The sequence below is a fragment of the Macaca mulatta genome, chromosome 11, assembly GCF_049350105.2.
Source record: "Macaca mulatta isolate MMU2019108-1 chromosome 11, T2T-MMU8v2.0, whole genome shotgun sequence".
NCBI lineage: Eukaryota > Metazoa > Chordata > Mammalia > Primates > Cercopithecidae > Macaca > Macaca mulatta.
The window spans coordinates 63,099,385-63,117,568 of record NC_133416.1 but is presented as its reverse complement, the minus strand read 5'-3'; the positions used below and the strand labels follow the sequence as shown (position 1 = coordinate 63,117,568).

The following is an 18,184-nucleotide window of genomic DNA, read 5'->3' as shown; positions in this document are numbered from 1 at the left end:
TTCAAACATCTCTCACCTGCCTCATAAGGCCATGGTGAAGCAATAGATTGGAATGAAGCACAATCCCTGTCCCAGGGCCTCCCAAATTCCTCATGCCTGTAGAAGGGACAAACAAGGGGACTGGGGCCAATCATTTTTCTGCAGCCCCACCCAGGCTGAGTCTTGAGTCTCCCAGCCTATTAGGTGAGGCAGAACACTAACTAGGGTATAAACTGATTGGATCTATTTTTTCAACCGAATTCTTTAAAATAGACTCCTCCCAGTGGTTTTGTTTGACTTGGTTTTCAAAAGTTCCAACTTAGCCCCCTGCTATCATTTGGCCTTTACAAACATTGCGGCAGCAGGAGGCTTGGGATCCTGGTCATCTCAAACACTGGAAATAATAATTATGGGGCATTCAGAGATTGGTACGGCAAATCTAACATGTAGGAAGGCTTTTTTTTTTTTTTTTTTTTTAATAGCAACCCTCTTCAGCAGTAACTAAGAGAAGGGAGAAAGGGTGGTGGAGGCTAACTTAAGTGCATCTAATACTGAAACTTCCTTTCATTTTCACTGGTTCCTCCCTTTCACCCCTGTATTCCCAGAGTTGGCTGGCCAAGACTAGAAGGTGAGTGTTTAAGGCAAGATCAGAGGGCCCACCTGAGTCCAAATAGCCCAAGGCCAAGCCAGGTCAAGCCCACACTGGAGCAGAGGGTGAGATTAGGGCTGGGGGCTTCGAGAAGGCTATCAGAGTCGAAGATGGGGTACTGGCTTGGTCACATCCTGGAAGAAAGGGTGAGCCAGGGCTGCCTTGGCCGAAATCCGCTTGTTAGGATCGTAGTGCAGCATTTGCTAGAGGGAGAGATGTATGTTGACTTCAATCATGTGATAGTGGACTAAATGGGCAGCAAATGTTCCCAGAAATCAGGAAACCAGAACTCCTTCTACCCAAGGCGGAATTCTTACTTCCATCCTCCCATAGCTGAACCAGTGTGCCAACAGGGAGAGCAGGAACCAGGGAAACAAAATACTGAGGCCCAGATTTCAGGGTCTCATCCTTCCTTCATCCTGGAAAAGCCCTTCCCTGGGAGAAATGAATGAGGGAAAACAGGTGCCCACTCTCACCGATAACAAGCTCCGTCCATCTTCATCCAGGGGAGGTACAACTTTACTAAAATCTTGCCGGGCCCACTTGGGGAAACTTGGCTTGTAATCAGGCATAGAAGTAACTCCTGGCCACACCACCTCATCTGGGGTCCCCAGAGTCCGAAAGATCCGGAAGAGCTGGTCAATCTCAGAATCTCCAGGGAATAGGGCCCGGCGAGTCACCTGAAAATGGGGAAAGAGAAAATACCAAGACCTATGTTGAAGTCAGTCAAAACTCTCCTCTATACAAAGGAGTTCCCACAGACAGTAGAAGGTCAGCAGGGCCCCATGACTCCCTCCCCAGGGCCTTTCATGGGGTCAGTCACACAGAACCTGAGACAATGAAGTCCCTTCATCTGTCTCCTCGCCCCCTCCTTCCTTCCCCCAACCATGGCTTTGCAGATCCCCAAGGCTGGGTGGGTCTGGGAGGGGCTGAATGTCTGCGATGCCACTGACATGTAGCAAAGGGATCCCAAGCCACTCACGGGGTATGGGGTAGACACTGCAGTCATCCCCCAACCTTGTGATGCAGCCACTTCTAGATAGGAGCACAGCGGGCAGAGGCTCTGTCTTCCATTTCTTCTGTGTTCCCCACAGTACCTAGCATGGTGCTGGCTACCCACTAGGTGCTTAACAAATATTTTTGGATGAATTGAGAGAGGAATACGGACAATTGTAAGGTAATGCACTGGGGGATAAATGCACATTACATATGTACAGGCTAATGGTCTTTAAGCTGTTGGTTACAACCCAGATAAAAGACAATAAAACATATTGCTGATTTGAAGCCTCAGCCTACTGCACTGCACTGTTGTATTAAAGGAGATAGGAGCTTCTACATAAAGCCAGGCCTCAAGGATCCTTCAATCTGAAAAGCCAGAGGTTGAAGGGGGACATGATCTAAATCTTTTTTTTTTTTTTTTGAGATGGAATCTCGTTCTGTCGCCCAGGCTGGAGTGCAGTGGTGCGATCTTGGCTCACTGCAACCTCCATCTCCTGGGTTCAAGCGATTCTCCTGCCTTGGCCTCCCAAGTAGCTGGGATTACAGGTGTGTGCCACCACACCTGGCTAATTTTTGTATTTTTAGTACAGATGGGGTTTCACCATTTTGGCCAGGCTGGTCTCGAACTCCTGACCTCAGGTGATCCACCTATACCTCAGCTTCCCACAGTGCTGGGACTATAGGTGTGAGCCACTGCACTCTGCCTAAATCTGCAATTTAAATGAAGGGTGTGGATAAAGTGACCACAATTGTCTTCACTACATTGCTGGCACCACACAATAAGGTCTACAAGCCTTGAAATGAAGGCCTGAAATAAAAGAGGCACTAAATGGAATCATTCTCCCAAATATATGCAGACTCAGCTAAAATGGCTGCAGAAATGCTTTATGTCATTTCAGGGATAAGAGAAGTATACTAGGTACTAAGGCTGTTTGAGGATATCCTAACATTGTGGTTGATATTGGGGCAACAGTTGCATCCTTTCCCACCATTCCCCTTGGTGCTACTTTAGAGACAGACCCCTGTGATAGAAGGGCCATAGGTCTGGGCCAAGAAACAGTTCTGTTGTTCTTGAATGTGGGGAGGAGGGGGCTGGGTGAACTTGGGCAAGCCTCCATACCATCTCAGCAAAGATGCAGCCCAGGCTCCAGATGTCCACGGCTGTGGAGTAGTATTTGCAGCCCAGGAGGATTTCAGGAGCTCGGTACCACAGGGTCACCACCTGAGGGACAGGAATAGGGAGAGGTGGAGTGGTTTATAGGGTATGGAGATTCCCACATCTCAGTTCCCCAACACTACTCTGCTAACTCATGGCCTCTTAACAAGCAGTTTCCTTCCCTCCCTCTTTCCCCTCTCACTGATTTCCAGTCCATAGTTCCGGAGACCATATTTTCTGAACCCCCAATTTGAGATCTTCCTGGAAAAACTTGAGACAAATGGTCATAATTTGATTTCGAAATTTTTTCTTTTTGTAGATTTGTAGAGATGGGGTCTCGCTATGTTGCCCATGATGGTCTCGAACTCCTGGGCTCAAGTGATCCTCCCACTTCAGCCTCCCAAAGTACTGGTATTACAGGCGTGAGCCCAGTTAGCAACACAGTATGAATTCCATGCATGCCCTAAGACTCTTGAAGATGTCAAGAGATTATTTCTACCTAGTAAGAAACTGTTAGCCAGATATTTTTAGTAAATTTGTGAATACCCTAGTTAACACCTCTTGGGAAGCTCAGAGAAGAAAGGCATAAAGGGACTCACCTCATGGGTGTAAGTACGAACAGGGACTCCAAAAGCTCTGGCTAGTCCAAAGTCTGCTAGCTTGATAGCCCCCTCTGTGTTAATAAGCAGATTCTGAGGCTTAAGGTCTCGGTGGAGGACCCGATGAGAATGGCAGAAAGCTAGGCCCTGGAGCAGCTGGAACAGATAGCTCTGACAAAGAAGAAAGAGAGGACTGTGTTTCTCCATCACAGTGAGCAGACTGGGTTTGCTCTGTGACCCCAAAACTCTACTAAAGCCTTTACTATGTTGGATTATAGTTACATATTTACAAGCTATTTCTCCCAATGGACTGTCAGCCCAGAGAGGATAAGGACCAAGTCTTACTCAATTTTGCTTCCCTTTTCTACATGCTGTGCATTGAACAAATGTTTGTTAATAAAGTAGCTCTGGGAGTGAAGAATCCAGCCCTAAAATAGACAATAGAGACTTACTAGCTGGTTCTTCCACCAAACAGAAGGGCTTTTTGGAGGAATTTACCAAGTGCTCTCAAATCCCATTTATCTGAGTTTCATCTGACCTCCCACCTGAGTTGCTAGGTTGACTCACTAGAGTTTCAACTTTGATTGTTCAGTCCAACCCTAGGGTTAATGAATATAATGAGCAGGGAAGGAGACACAAAAAGAAGGGGAGTGTGTGTGTGTAGGAGATGAGGGCTCAGAAGGAGGCCAAGATCATAAAATATCACCCTGAATTGCCTGCCACCAGTACCCCAAGACATGCCCATGATGGGAGGAGCTGATGAGAAGCATTACCTTGATGAGGGGAAGAGGAATGCCAGTGAGAGCAGAGGCATCCATGAATTTCTTGAGATCTTGGTGCAGAAATTCAAAAACCAGGTAGAGTTTATTTTCTGTGTGAATGACATCCAGCAGCCTAGAGAAGTAAAGTTTGAGGAAATGGAGGTGCGAGAGAGAGAAAAGCCCACACTGTACAGACAACTCATCCTCCTTTCCAGCTGGATTGCCTCTCAGACACATACTCACTTGACAATATTAGGATGGTTAAGCTCCTTAAGCAGAGAGATCTCTCGGATGGCAGTACTGGGCACACCCTCAGTCTCACTTGGAGAGGTTGGGAAAGCAGAGACGGGAATATGGTTACAAATATTCCTTTTTCCCCCACCTAGTCATTTCTTTCCCCCAAGGAGACACCACCCAGCACCCCCTAGGAAAGTCAGAGAAAAGAAAGGGTGCTGGAAAGAGCTAATTCTTGGGTAGTCAGGGTGTGGCTTTTGCACATATTAAGGTCATTATCTTGTCTTTTCCCAGGGGTAGGTAAGTAAAGCCGTCTGGTGAAGGTAAAGCAGGGAGGCTGTAATGGGGAAAAAAAAAAAAAAAAAGCAGGAGTAGTCCCCAGTCTCTCCAGAGGGGCCAGTGAGGTTCAACTGCCATTCTTTGGAAAGAGGAGAGAATTCTAAGGTGAGGGTGGGGCAGTGAGGAGAGCTCTTCATTCAGAAAGGCGCTCCTCGCCGGTTCCCACATAACTCCACTCCATGGAGAGTCTTGGACCTCATCTCAGAGGCCTCCTTTCTCTCCCCGAGTCTCTGTGTTCGCACATTTGGGGGCACGATCCGGCTCAGTTTGGGAAGAAAGTTTTCCATGGATTCCACACCATCCTATACTCTCCCCAGGGAGTATAAGTATACACTCCACCTTCTACTGGCCCCCAACCCACCTCTCCACTTCTAAAGAAGTCCGTCCCTGTTGTCTTCCGGTCCCTGGACGGCTACCCGCCCGTGGGGGATTGGGGGGGGACAGTCAAGGAGGTCCCCAGTTAGGAGTCCCGGGTACAGAGGCCACTCACGTGTCCAGGCGGATTTTCTTAAGCGCCACCACTTCTCCCGTCAACTTGTTTCTGGCTTTGTACACAACTCCGTACGTGCCCTCTCCGATCTTTTCCACCTTTTGGAAGTTCTCCATGAAGCGCCAGCGAGTCGGGTCAGCCCGGCCCTGGAGTGGGGGCCTGGGAACCCTGCAGAAGGCGGACCCTGGCTCTCGGGGGCCGAGGAGGGGGAAACAGGGCCCAGTATCGTGCCCCCGGGTCGGGATGGAACGCAGTATACCTCTCGCTCTTGTCAATTTGGCCAACTTGAAACAATGTTGCCGCCTCCCCCCGAGTTCCCGACCGCCACCAGAAGCCCCGCCCCTGCTTCCCGCGTTTCCCTGGCTCCGCCCCCAGGCATTTCTATTGGTCAACGTCAGAGCCGGGGGGCGAGTGCAGCGCTCCTCCCCGCAAATGACCCCGCCCCAGGCAAGTTTGGTTCTTCGGGGGCTAGACAAATTTCTTTCTCGGTGGGGCGGCTGAACAGTCTTCCCAAGTACCTACTTTGGGTCCAAGTTTCCTACCTGTGTCTCTAGTCTGTAGGGATTTCTTGATTTCTAACTCACTATTTTCACCACTCCTGGGGAAAATATGTATCGACCTAAGGTTAAATTCCACCTGGCCCAGGAGCCTCCTTTGAAAAGCAGGAAACTAGGAATCTCGTTGTAAAGAATTCCTGGGCCTCAGAGGAGTCATTGCCTCTGCCTCATAGCCTACCCCGACGCTGTCTGTGTTTTGGGATGCAGGCTTCTGTTTCTGTTTTTTTGAGAAGTTCCTGGTTTAATTCACTCTCCCATGATGAACTGTTGTGTCTGGTATGTGTTATGCAGCTGCCTTTCAGTCAGCCCTTGCCCGGGAGTATATGAGAGTGACCCAGTGAAACCAGAAACTGCCATTGAGTAGCAGGATGGGAAAGCAATGTCTAGGGACCAGGATCCCTTTGTCAGTTTTTCCTTCTTCCTCTTCTCTGGCCCCTCCCAGGCCTTCTCTGAGGGAGAAGAGGAAGGGCTATGCAAATGAGCACCCTTTTCTTATATAGGGGCCTATCCCAGTCCCCCCAGTGCCTTTGGTTGCTGGAGGGAAGAACACAATGGATCTGGTGCTAAAAAGATGGCTTCTTCATTTGGCTGTGATAGGTGCTTTGCTGGCTGTGGGGGCTACAAAAGGTATGTGTGGATATGTGGACATAAGCAGGTGTGAACTTGGGGATGAATTCCCCCTGCTCTGGTTTCTCTCCTCCTAATGGGAGATAGCGGCAATATTTCAGGCGTCTCCCACTCATTTGATTTAGTGAGAATGTGGGCACCTGGGCTCCCTCCCTACATGGAGATTTGGGATTGAGCCTGAAAATAATCTCATATGCTTGGAGGGGCAGAAGAATAGAAGGTCTCTGTGGCACTGATTCTGAGGCTTCCTTGGCAGTGAGCTGGAGCAGGGGCTCCAAAGGGGTGAAATGTGCGGGAGACTCTTTTAAGAAATGTCTCTTGGGGTAGGAGATTTAAAGTGGGGAGTCAGAGAATGTAGTATTGGGTAAGAAGACTAAGGAGATACAATCCTCTCCCCTTGGGATGGGTACGGGTGAACACAGCCCAGACCTTTTGTTCTGGGGCTGGGAGAGATAGGCAGAGGGGTCTCAGCTGAGCATCACATGAAAGGGCTCTGGGGGATTGGGCCTCGTGACAGGAGCAAGGGGAGGGGGTGAGGTGGTGAGAGGGTCTGGAATGTCCCGTGCTGCTCTGAGGAGAGTTGGAAGTGGAGAATGAATGGGGTATCTTATGACTTATCTTGCTCTAGTGGTGGGATGCTCAATGAGATGATTCCAGATCCTCCCCCAGCAGAATCAACTAGGGTTACAACACACATTACAAAGGGGATGAGGCCGGGCGTGGTGGCTCACGCCTGTAATCCCAGCACTTTGGGAGGCCGAAGTGGGTGGATCACGAGGTCAGGAGTTCGAGACCAGCTTCGCCAATATGGTGAAACCCCGTCTCTACTAAAAGTACAAAAATCAGCTGGGCATGGTGGCGCATGCCTGTAGTTCCAGCTACTCGGGAGGCTGTGGCAGGAGAATCACTGGAACCCAGAAGGTGGAAGTTGCAGTGAGCCAAGATCACACTACTGTACTCCAGCCTGGGTGACACAGCGAGTCTTCGTCTCGAAAAAAAAAAAAGAAAAGAAAGGGGATGAGGCCTGGCACAGTAACTCATGCCTGTAATCCTAGCACTTTGGGAGGCTGAGGTGGTTGGATCACTTGAGGTCAGACCAGCCTGGCAAATATGGCGAAACCCCATCTCTACTAAAAATGCAAAAATTAGGTGGGCATGGTGGTGCGCCCCTATAATCCCAGCTACTTGGGAGGCTGAGGCACGAGAATCACTTGAACCTGGGAGGCAGAGGTTGAAGTGAGCTGAGATCACACCACTGCATTCCAGCCTGGGCAAAAGAGCAAGACTCTGTCTCAAAAAAATAAAAAAGAAAGGAAATGAGGAGGCTCACACCTGTAATCCTAGCACTTTGGGAGGCTGTGGCCATAGGATTGCTTGAGCCCAGGAGTTCAAGACCAGCCTGAGCAACATAGTGAGACCCTGTCTCTACAAAAAGTAAAAAAATTAGCCAGGCCTAGGCCGGGCATGGTGGCTCATGCCTGTAATCCTAGCACTTTGGAAGGCCAAGGCAGGTGGATCACCTGAAGTCGGGAGTTTGAGACCAGCCCGATCAACATAGAGAAACCCAGTCTCTACTAAAAATACAAAATTAGCTGGGCATGGTGGCGCATGCCTGTAATCCCAGCCACTCAGGAGGCTGAGGCAGGAGAATCGCTTGAACCCAGGACGTGGAGGTTGTAGTAAACCGAGATCGCGCCATTGCACTCCAGCCTTCCAGCCTGGGCAACAAGAGCGAAACTCTGTCTCAAAAAGAAAAAAAAATATATTATCTGGGCCTGGTAGTGAGCACCTGTGGTCCTAGCTACTTGGGAGGCTAATCAGGAAGATGGCTTCAGCCCAGGAGTTTGAGGGTGCAGTGAGTGAGTGATGAATGTGCCACTGCACTCAGGGTGAGAGAGCAAAACCCTGTATCAAAAGGAAAGGAAAAGGAAAAGGAAAGGGGAAAGAAAAGGGGAAAGGGAAGGAAGTTTCTGCAGGAAAGGGAAAAATGGGGTGAGGGTAGTTTTTGCTGTCCTGAAATATATACAGATAGGAGGGGAGGGGAGAGAGGTTTCTGCAGGAAAGGGGAAAATGGGGTGAAAGTAGTTTCTGCTGTGCTGAAATATATGCATTATATCCCAGCCCCGCTTTCTCCCTAGATGCTTAGTCTCACAGATTTCTAGGAAGTTCTTGATCTGACTTTCCTCACTGTGCTGCAGTTTCAAGTCTTTTTCTTTTACTACATTCCTTAATGTATCCTGGAAAGAGTCTGTTCACACCCACCCACCCAAGGCTCTTAAAAAAAGATTGTGCTTATATTTCGGATCCTGATTTTAAAAATCATAAGACATTTTTCTAGATATTAATGAAATTTTATATGGACTGAGTTTGATAATTTTGTCTAGCATGAAATGACATTGTACTTATGCAAGAAAATACTCATATTTTTAAAATTTGTAGGGTTAATACAATGTTTGGGATTTGCTTTTACATACTTTAGCCAAAACAAAAACAACAACTAGTAAGGATAAACAAAGCAAATGTGGCAAGGTGTCGATAGTTGTTGGACCTGGGTAGGGCAGATGGAGGTCCAGCATATCCTTTTCTTCTCAGACTTCTCTTGGTCAGTTACAATAATTTTGTCTACCCTGTCCCCATGCCCAATCTCTGCCAGCCTCTAATCCATCCTCCTCACTGCTTGCCATCATGATCTTTCTAAAACACAAATTTGATCATATTCAAAAGTAAATTTTTTTTTTTGAGACGGAATCTTGCTCTGTCGCCCAGGCTGGAGTGCAGTGGCGTGATCTCGGCTCACTTCCACCTCCGTCTCCCGGGTTCAAGCAATTCTCCTGCCTCAGCCTCCTTAGTAGCTGGAACTACAGGTGCCTGCCACCACGCCCAACTAATTTTTGTATTTTTAGTAGAGACAGGGTTTCACTTGGCCAGGCTGGTCTTGAACTCCTGACCTTGTGATCCACCTGCCTTGGCCTCTCAAAGTGCTGGGATTATAAGCGTGAGTCACAGTGCCTGGCTAAAAGTAAATTTTATGGCATGTGAATTATATCTTGATTTAAAACAAAATAGGTCAGGCACAGTGGCTCACACCTATAATCCCAGCACTTTGGGAGGCCAAAGCAGATGGATCACTTGAGGTCAGGAGTTCGAGACAAGCCTGGCCAAATGGCGAAAGCATGAAACATGGCAAAACTAAAAATACAAAAATTAGCCGGGTGTGGTGATGGGCGCCTGCAGTCCCAGCTACTTGGGAGGCTGAGGAACGAGAATTGCTTGAACCCAGAAAGCGGAGGCTGTAATGAGCCAAGATCACGCCACTGTATTCCAGCCTAGGGGTAGAGCAAGACTTCATCTCAAATAATAATAATAATAATAATAATAATAATAATAATAAGTAAATACGGGTGTTTTTGTTTTTGGGTTTTTTTTTTTTTTTTGAGATGAAGTCTTACTCTGTCGCCAGGCTGGAGTACATTGGGGCAATCTCGGCTCATTGCAACCTCCACCTCCCGGATTCAAGTGATTCTCCTGCCTTAGCCTCCCGAGTAGCTGGAACTACAGGCGCACACCACCACACCCGGCTAATTTTTATATTTTTAGTAGAAACAGAGTTTTACCATGTTGGTCAGGATAGTCTTGATCTCTTGACCTCGTGATCTGCCCACCTCAGCCTCCCAAAGTGCTGGGATTACAGGTGTGAACCACCATGCCCAGCTGAATAAATGAGTTTTAAAAATGCACTTCGGCCAGGCGCAGTGGCTCATGCCTGTAATCCCAGCACTTTGGGAGGCCGAGGCAGGGAGATCACCTAAGGTCGGGAGTTCGAGACCAGCCTGACCAACATGGAGAAACCCCATCTCTACTAAAAATACAAAATTAGCCGGGCGTGGTGGCACATGCCTGTAATCCCAACTACTCAGGAGGCTGAGGCAGGAGAATTGCTTGAACCTGGGAGGCAGAGGTTGCAATGAGCTGAGATCGTGCCATTGCACTCCAGCCTGGGCAATAAGAGTGAAACTCCATCCCCCCCCCCAAAAAAAAGCACTTCGAATGTGAGAATGAATTGGGTGACATGAATAGAGTATTATCCCTGAGAAGGGACTGAAAGGATCCTAGGGCCCTTCATGGCACATTCCTTTTAGGACCCAGAAACCAGGACTGGCTTGGTGTCTCAAGGCAACTCAGAACCAAAGCCTGGAACAGGCAGCTGTATCCAGAGTGGACAGAAGCCCAGAGACTTGACTGCTGGAGAGGTAGGAACTTCGAAGTTCCAGGGGAGGGCATGGTAGGAATGGGATGAGGAAACAAAGCAAGATGACCTGCACTGAGTGTAGCTTGGGAAGAAAAGGAGGGGAAACATATACAGAGAGGGGAAGCCCAGGACTCCCAGCTAATGTAGCTTTCCTTCCCAGGTGGTCAAGTGTCTCTCAAGGTCAGTAATGATGGGCCTACACTGATTGGTGCAAATGCCTCCTTCTCTATTGCCTTGAACTTCCCTGGAAGCCAAAAGGTATTGCCAGATGGGCAGGTTATCTGGGTCAACAATACCATCATCAATGGTGAGTACTTCTCTATTCTAGGTCCTTATTCCTAGGGCTCAGGTTCCCTGGTATGCCCAGTGAGCTCAGGGAATGCCCCTTCCTCCTCTACTTTTTTGTTTTTGTTTTTGTTTTCGAGACGGAGTCTCACTCTGTCACCCAGATTGGAGTGCAGTGGTGGGATCTCGGCTCACTGCAAGCTCCACCTCCCAGGTTCACGCCATCCTCCTGCCTCAGCCTCCCGAGTAGCTGGGACTACAGGTGCCCACCACCATGTCCGGCTACTTTTTTTTGTATTTTTAGTAGAGACGGGGTTTCACCATGTTAGCCACGATGGTCTTGATCTCCTGACCTTGTGATCCGCCTGCCTCGGCCTCCCAAAGTGCTGGGATTACAGGTGTGAGCCACCACGCCCAGCCTCCTCCTCTACTTTTTAAAACAAGTTATAAATGTAATACATACTCATTGTAGTTAAAATTTAAAAACACAGAGAAGGCCGGGCGCGGTGGTTCACACCTGTAATCGCAGCACTTCGGGAGGCCAAGGCAGGCAGATCACGAGGTCAGGAGATCGAGACCATCCTGGCTAACACGGTGAAACCCCATCTCTACTAAAAATCCAAAAAAAACTAGCCAGGCATGGTAGCAGGCGCCTGTAGTCCCAGCTATTGGGGAGGTTGAGGCAGGAGAATGGTGTGAACCCAGGAGGCGGAGCTTGCAGTAAGCCAAGGTTGTGCCGCTGCACTCCAGCCTGGGCGACAGAGCAAGACTCCATCTCAAAAAAAAAACAAAAAAAAAACAAAAAAAAACAAAAACAGAGAAAGCAAAAAGAAAAGAAAATTACAGCTGTAGTCCCTGCTACTCAGGAGTCTCAGGTGGGAGGATCATGAGCCTGGGAGGTCGAAACTGCATGATCACGCCACTGCACTTCAGCCTGGGTGACAGAGTGAGACCCTGTCTCAAAAAGCAAAAAGAAAAGAAAATTACAGTCCCTAAAGTGGAGGACAGCAGAATTCAGGGGACCTAGAAGTTGAACAGACCTATATTTAAACTTGTCCTTGATATGTGACCTTGGGCAAGTTACTTGTTTTGTGTTTCCTTTTTTTTTTTTTTTTTGTTCTTTGAGACAGAGTCTGGCTGTGTCACTCAGGCTAGAGTGCAGTGGTAGGATCTCAGCTCACTGCAACCTCCGCCTACTGGGTTCAAGTGATCCTCCCTCCTTAGTCTCCTGAGTAGCTGGGGGTAGCCTCCTGAGTAGCTGGTACAGGCGCATGCCACCATGCCTGGCTAATTCTTTTATATTTTAAGTAGAGACGGGGTTTCACCGTGTTACCCAGGCTGGTCTCAAACTCCTGAACTCAAGTGATCTGCCCACCTCATTGTGTTTCCATTTCCGAAGAAAAAAGGATTGTTGTAAGGATTAGAATGTGATAATATGTGTAAAGTATTTAATGTAGTGTCTGCTGCAGCCTACAGTAAAGGCTAAATAAATGTTATCTAGTGCTGTTATTTATTTATGTATTTATTTTTGAGACAGAGTCTCGCTCTGTTGCTCAGGCTGGAGTGCAGTGGTGCAATCTTGGCTCACTGCAGCCTTCACCTCCCAGGTTCCACCAATTCTCCTGCCTCAGCCTCCTGGATAGCTGGGATTACAGGCTCCCACCAGCACGCCTGGCTAATTTTTGTATCTTTAGTAGAGACAGGGTTTTACCACGTTGGCCAGGCTGGTCTCGAACTCCTGACCTCAGGTGATTTAACCGCTTCAGCCTCCCAAAGTGCTAGGATTACAGGCATGAGCCACTGCGCCTGGCCCCCAGTGCTGTTATTTTTATTCCACTAGCTAGAGCAAATCACTCTAAATATTTTGATATGTGGCTATGTATATACATATATACACATACACATATATCTTCTTTTTGTTTTCTTTCTTTCTTCTTATTTTATTTATTTATTTTAGAGTCAGGGTCCTTCTCTCTCTCCCAGGCTGGAGTACAGTGGTGCAATCATAGCTAATTGCAGCCTCAACCTCCTGGGCTCAAGTGATCCTCCTTCCTCAGCCCCTGGCGTAGCTGGAACTACAGGTGCATACCACCACACCTGGCTACTTTTTAAAAAATGTATTTTGTAGAGACAGGGTCTCGCTATGTTGATCAGGCTGGTCTTGAATTCCTTGCCTCAAGCAATCCTCCCACCTCAGCTTCCCAAAGTGCTGGGTTTACAGCCATGAGACACCACACCTGGCCAATTAAATTATAGCTTCCGGCCAGGCACAGTGGTGCATGCCTATAAACCCAGCACTTCGGGAGGCTGAGGCGGGAGGATTGCTTAAGCCCAGGAGTTCAAGACCAGCCCTGGCAACATAGCAAGACCATGTCTCTACAACAAAATAAAATTAGCTGGGTATGGTGGTGCATACCTGTAGTCCCAGCTACTCAGGAGGATTGCTTGACTCTGGGAGGTTGACACTGCAGTGAGCTGTGATCACACCACTGCACTCCAGCCTAGGCATCAGAGGAAGACCCTGTCTCCAAAAGAAAAATGTAGTTTCCACACCCTTAGCCCCCGACTGCCACCTGAAATGGTTATACCATGGAGAATGTACTTTCTAGCTAGGGAATATTCCCATAGCCCCTCTCTGATACCCTGGGAACAATTTTAGGGGTTTTGGTATATAAAAAAGAATGCCAGGGTTTGAGAGTGACTCTGTATTTACCTTTCAGGGAGCCAGGTGTGGGGAGGACAGCCAGTGTATCCCCAGGAAACTGACGATGCCTGCATCTTCCCTGATGGTGGACCTTGCCCATCTGGTCCTTGGTCTCAGAAGAGAAGCTTTGTTTACGTCTGGAAGACCTGGGGTGAGGGACTCCCTTCTCAGCCTGTCATCTACACTTGTGTTTACTTCTTTGTACCTGATCACCTTTCTTTTGCCCGCCCCTTCCACCTTAACTTCTGTGATTTTCTCTAATCTTCATTTTCCTCTTACATCTTTTCTCTTCCATAGCACCTAGCCCCCTTGAACTCTATCATAATTCTTTCTGGCAGCTTTTCCTCAATTATAATCCTACCCCATGGAATGCCTCATTAGGACCCCTTCCCTGTCCCCCCATATCACAGCCTTCCAAACACCCTCAGAAGTAATCATACCTCCTGACCTCCCATCTCCAGTGCCCTGTTTCTAAGCCTGTCCCTCAGTCCCCTTTGACCAGTAATCTCTTCTTCCTTTCTTTTCATTCCAAAAACTTCAGGCCAATACTGGCAAGTTCTAGGGGGCCCAGTGTCTGGGCTGAGCATTGGAACAGGCAGAGCAATGCTGGGCACACACACCATGGAAGTGACTGTCTACCATCGCCGGGGATCCCGGAGCTATGTGCCTCTTGCTCATTCCAGCTCGGCCTTCACCATTACTGGTAAGGGTTTAGGAAGGGGCAAGGCCAGTCATAGGGCAAGAGAAGGCAGGGAGGCTTGGAGGGACTGGAAAGGGGAAAGGTGAAATGCTGTGCAAACTTAAAGTAGAAGGGCCAGGAAGACCTAGGCAGAGAAATGTGAGGCTTAGTGCCAGTGAAGGGCCAGCCAGTCAGCTTGGGGTTGGAGAGTGTGGCTGTGAAGGGAGAAGTTGTGGCTCAGGCCTAGTTCTCACCTTTTCTGGCTCCAATCCCAGACCAGGTGCCTTTCTCCGTGAGCGTGTCCCAGCTGCGGGCCTTGGATGGAGGGAACAAGCACTTCCTGAGAAATCAGCCTCTGACTTTTGCCCTCCAGCTCCATGACCCCAGTGGCTATCTGGCTGAAGCTGACCTCTCCTACACCTGGGACTTTGGAGACAGTAGTGGAACGCTGATCTCTCGGGCACTTGTGGTCACTCATACTTATCTGGAGCCTGGCCCAGTCACTGCCCAGGTGGTCCTGCAAGCTGCCATTCCTCTTACCTCCTGTGGCTCCTCCCCAGTTCCAGGCACCACAGATGGGCACAGGCCAACTGCAGAGGCCCCTGACACCACAGCTGGCCGAGGGCCTACTACAGAAGTCGTGGGTACTACACCTGGTCAGGTGCCAACTACACAGCCCTCTGGAACCACATCTGTGCAGGTGCCAACCACTGAAGTCATAAGCACTACACCTGTGCAGATGCCAACTGCAGAGAGCACAGGTACGACACCTGAGAAGGTGCCAGTTTCAGAGGTCATGGGTACCACACTGGCAGAGATGTCAACTCCAGAGGCTATAGGTATGACACCTGCAGAGGTGTCAATTGTAGTGCCTTCTGGAACCACAGCTGCACAGGTAACAACTACAGAGTGGGTGGAGACCACAGCTGGAGAGCTACCTACCCCTGAGCCTGAGGGTCCAGATACCAGCTCAATCATGTCTACGGAAAGTATTACAGGTAAGAGGACCAGTGTGAATGAGGTTCATGGAGGTGGGGTACCCTACTCTACTCTGTAAGTCTTACCCAGGACTCAGACATTACCTAATCCTTTGCTTAGCACTATGGTCCCCTCAGAGCTCTCACTGGCCTGGCTATAAAGCCCTCCAGTCTCTATTAATGACACGGAATAGATCTGGAGTTCAGGAAACCAAAGTCTTCCCCTAGGCCATGAGAGAAGAGCTTGTTGCTTTCTCTACTGCTGAGAATGGTTGGCGAGACCAGGGAACAGACTGTGATCATTTACATAATATTTATAGCTCATTTTCTGTTCAAGCATAATTGCACGGAAATCCTTCCCAGATTCCGAGATCCTGATCCTTCCATTTCCCAACCCTGGATTCCCATCCCAAAGCAAAAAGGGAGGAATGAAATAGTGATGCTTGAATGAGTTAACACATGTTGAATGTCTAGCCTAGGACCTGGCATAGTGTGAGATGTGATAAACATTTGAGAATTTTTTAAAACTCCAGTGCCACCCCTAACTGTGATTCTGGAGGAGTCATTTTCTTCTTCTAGGCTTCAGTTTCCTTATCTATAGAATAAAGTTTCCCAGGTCTTATCTGATTCCAAGCCAGTGACTCCAGAATCCAGTAACTCTGGTTCAACCTGAAAAAATGCCTGCTTGGCCTCTGCCTCCAGATGAGTCATCTGTCTCTTGATCTTGCCTCCTCAATCCTCTCCTGCCAGGTTCCCTGGGCCCCCTGCTGGATGGTACGGCTACCTTAAGGCTGGAGAAGAGACAAGTCCCCCTGGACTGTGTTCTGTATCGATATGGTTCCTTTTCTGTCACCCTGGACATCGTCCGTGAGTCCTGCCTACTTTGGGGGCTGATGGAGGCAGCTATGTGCTGCCTAGGGCTGGTCAGTGGAAGCACACCTTGGGAGGAATTACTCACCTACATAGGAAGAATACCCAAATGCCAGAGTCCTCATTTGAAAGCACAGGGATGAGATTGGTGGAGCAGCCCTGGGGCTTTCCTGTCTATGGGCTTTTGGGGAGGCCAGGTAGAGGAATCCTAACTTGATAATCTTGCAACTCTGCAGAGGGTATTGAAAGTGCTGAGATCCTGCAGGTTGTGCCATCCAGTGAGGGAGATGCATTTGAGCTGACTGTGTCCTGCCAAGGCGGGTGAGTGTCCCACTAGTGTGCTGATAACTCTTGGGTTGACTGTTTCTCTGCTCTCTGGCATTTAGTGTCCCTTCCCAGATTCCCTTATATATTGTGACACCTCTTCCAGGCTGCCCACGGAAGCCTGCATGGAGATCTCATCGCCAGGGTGCCAGCCCCCTGCCCAGCAGCTGTGCCAGCCTGTGCCACCCAGCCCAGCCTGCCAGCTGGTTCTGTACCAGATACTGAAGGGTGGCTTGGGGACATACTGCCTCAATGTGTCTCTGGCTGATGCCAACAGCCTGGCAGTGGTCAGCACCCAGCTTATCATGCCTGGTAGGTCCTTGGACAAGAGCTAAGATGACGAAGGGAGTGGATAGAGGGTAGCTGGCAAGGAGCAGACACTGAGTGAAGCAGTGCCTGGGATTCTTCTCACAGGTCAAGAAGCAGGCCTTGGGCAGGCTCCCCTGTTCGTGGGTATCTTGCTGGTGTTGATGGCTGTGGTCCTTGCATCTCTGATATATAGGTAAGAGCCTCATCACACAGCTCAGACCCCCTTATCCCTTGTTAGCACTAGTCACTCCTCCTCAAGGGAGAAGAAACCATCTCTCCCTTTAAGGAAGCATGGTGTCCAGGAAAGAGCCTAGTCTTGTACGTTGGCCAGACCTGGGCTGCAGTCTTGTTTGTGGGACCTGGGGAAGTAGCTTAACCTGTCTAAGCCTCTGAAAAGTAGGTAAACTAATACTTGCCCTGTGGAGCTGCTGTAAAGATTAGAAACAATGAGTAAAGCACCTGGCTCTGAAGCAAGAGTGCAATAATTGATATTCGTGACTGTTGTTAATAATGTGAAGAGTGGGGGCAGTTTGGGTAAACTGAGTTTTCTTTTTCTTTTTTTTTTTTTTTTGAGACGGAGTTTCACTCTTTTTGCCCAGGCTGGAGTATAGTGGCATAATCTCGGCTCACTGCAACCTCCACCTTCCAGTTTCAAGCAATTCTCCTCCTTCAGCCTCCCAAGTAGCTGGGATTTCAGGCACCTGCCACCACACCCGGCTAATTTTTGTATTTTTAGTAGAGACAGGGTTTCACCATGTTGGCCAGGCTGGTCTCAAACTCCTGACCTCCTCGTGATTTGCCTGCCTCGGCCTCCCAAAGTGCTGGGATTACAGGAGTGAGCCACCATGCCCAGCCTGGGGTAAACTGAGTTTTCTACCTGCAAGAAGGGCAGATCCCCCAGGCCTGGGGTGGCATGATCCTCAGGCAAGGAAGCTTATGGGGTGAGGGAGGAATGGACAGAGGTTACCACAGAAACAAGAGAGGGTAAACCCTGGAGTTGAGGAGAAGGGGAGGGAGCTAGGATCAAGGCTAAGCAGACTGGGATATAGGTGTGTTCCCTTCTTTGGAGAAGCACACAGACAAGCTGCTTTTGTCCATTGCTAACCAGTTTACCCCTTCTCCCAATATCAGGCGCAGACTTATGAAGCAAGCCTTCTCCATTCCCCAGCTGCCGCATAGCAGCAGTCACTGGCTGCGTCTACCCCGCATCTTCCGCTCTTGCCCCATTGGTGAGAACAGCCCACTCCTCAGTGGGCAGGAGGTCTGAGTACTCTCATATGATGCTGTGATTTTCCTGGGTTGACAGAAACACCTATATTTCCCCCAGTCTTCCCTGGGAGACTACTATTAACCGAAATAAATACTCAGAGCCTGATGCTGGTTTTTTGGTCGCTTCT

General features: G+C 49.0%; 2 protein-coding genes and 1 long non-coding RNA gene across 7 annotated transcripts; 1 reads left to right on the top strand and 2 right to left on the bottom strand.

The window, feature by feature from the left end:
* Positions 1–435: 435 nt before the first annotated feature.
* On the bottom strand, positions 436–5,453 carry CDK2 (cyclin dependent kinase 2). 2 transcript variants are annotated; one of them, XM_015151938.3, is made up of 8 exons: positions 5,207–5,453; positions 4,387–4,464; positions 4,156–4,276; positions 3,383–3,553; positions 2,748–2,849; positions 1,611–1,754; positions 1,105–1,308; positions 436–831 (listed from the first exon to the last, which is right to left on the bottom strand). In XM_015151938.3, exons 1-8 carry the CDS (start codon positions 5,320–5,322, stop codon positions 727–729), a joined length of 1,041 nt encoding a protein of 346 aa, XP_015007424.1. In that variant the 5' UTR covers positions 5,323–5,453; the 3' UTR covers positions 436–726. The 2 variants fall into 2 exon arrangements, with proteins under 2 accessions (XP_015007424.1, XP_001113345.2); XM_001113345.5 differs by lacking the exon at positions 1,611–1,754.
* On the top strand, positions 5,321–18,162 carry PMEL (premelanosome protein). Of its 4 annotated transcripts, none has more exons than XM_015151934.3 (12): positions 5,321–5,653; positions 6,264–6,390; positions 10,530–10,640; positions 10,800–10,946; positions 13,645–13,779; positions 14,170–14,331; positions 14,583–15,305; positions 16,035–16,151; positions 16,391–16,475; positions 16,585–16,790; positions 16,893–16,980; positions 17,919–18,162. In XM_015151934.3, the coding sequence occupies exons 1-12, from the start codon at positions 5,321–5,323 to the stop codon at positions 18,052–18,054; spliced, it is 2,370 nt and encodes a 789-aa protein (XP_015007420.3). In that variant the 3' UTR covers positions 18,055–18,162. The 4 variants fall into 4 exon arrangements, with proteins under 4 accessions (XP_015007420.3, XP_077810601.1, XP_077810603.1 ...); XM_077954475.1 differs by having other exon boundaries at positions 16,872–16,980; XM_077954477.1 differs by having other exon boundaries at positions 5,652–6,039.
* On the bottom strand, positions 13,615–14,622 carry LOC144332931 (uncharacterized). Its single transcript, XR_013401155.1, has 2 exons — positions 14,562–14,622; positions 13,615–13,774 (listed from the first exon to the last, which is right to left on the bottom strand). It is a non-coding gene; the product is annotated as an uncharacterized LOC144332931 (long non-coding RNA).
* Positions 18,163–18,184: the final 22 nt, after the last annotated feature.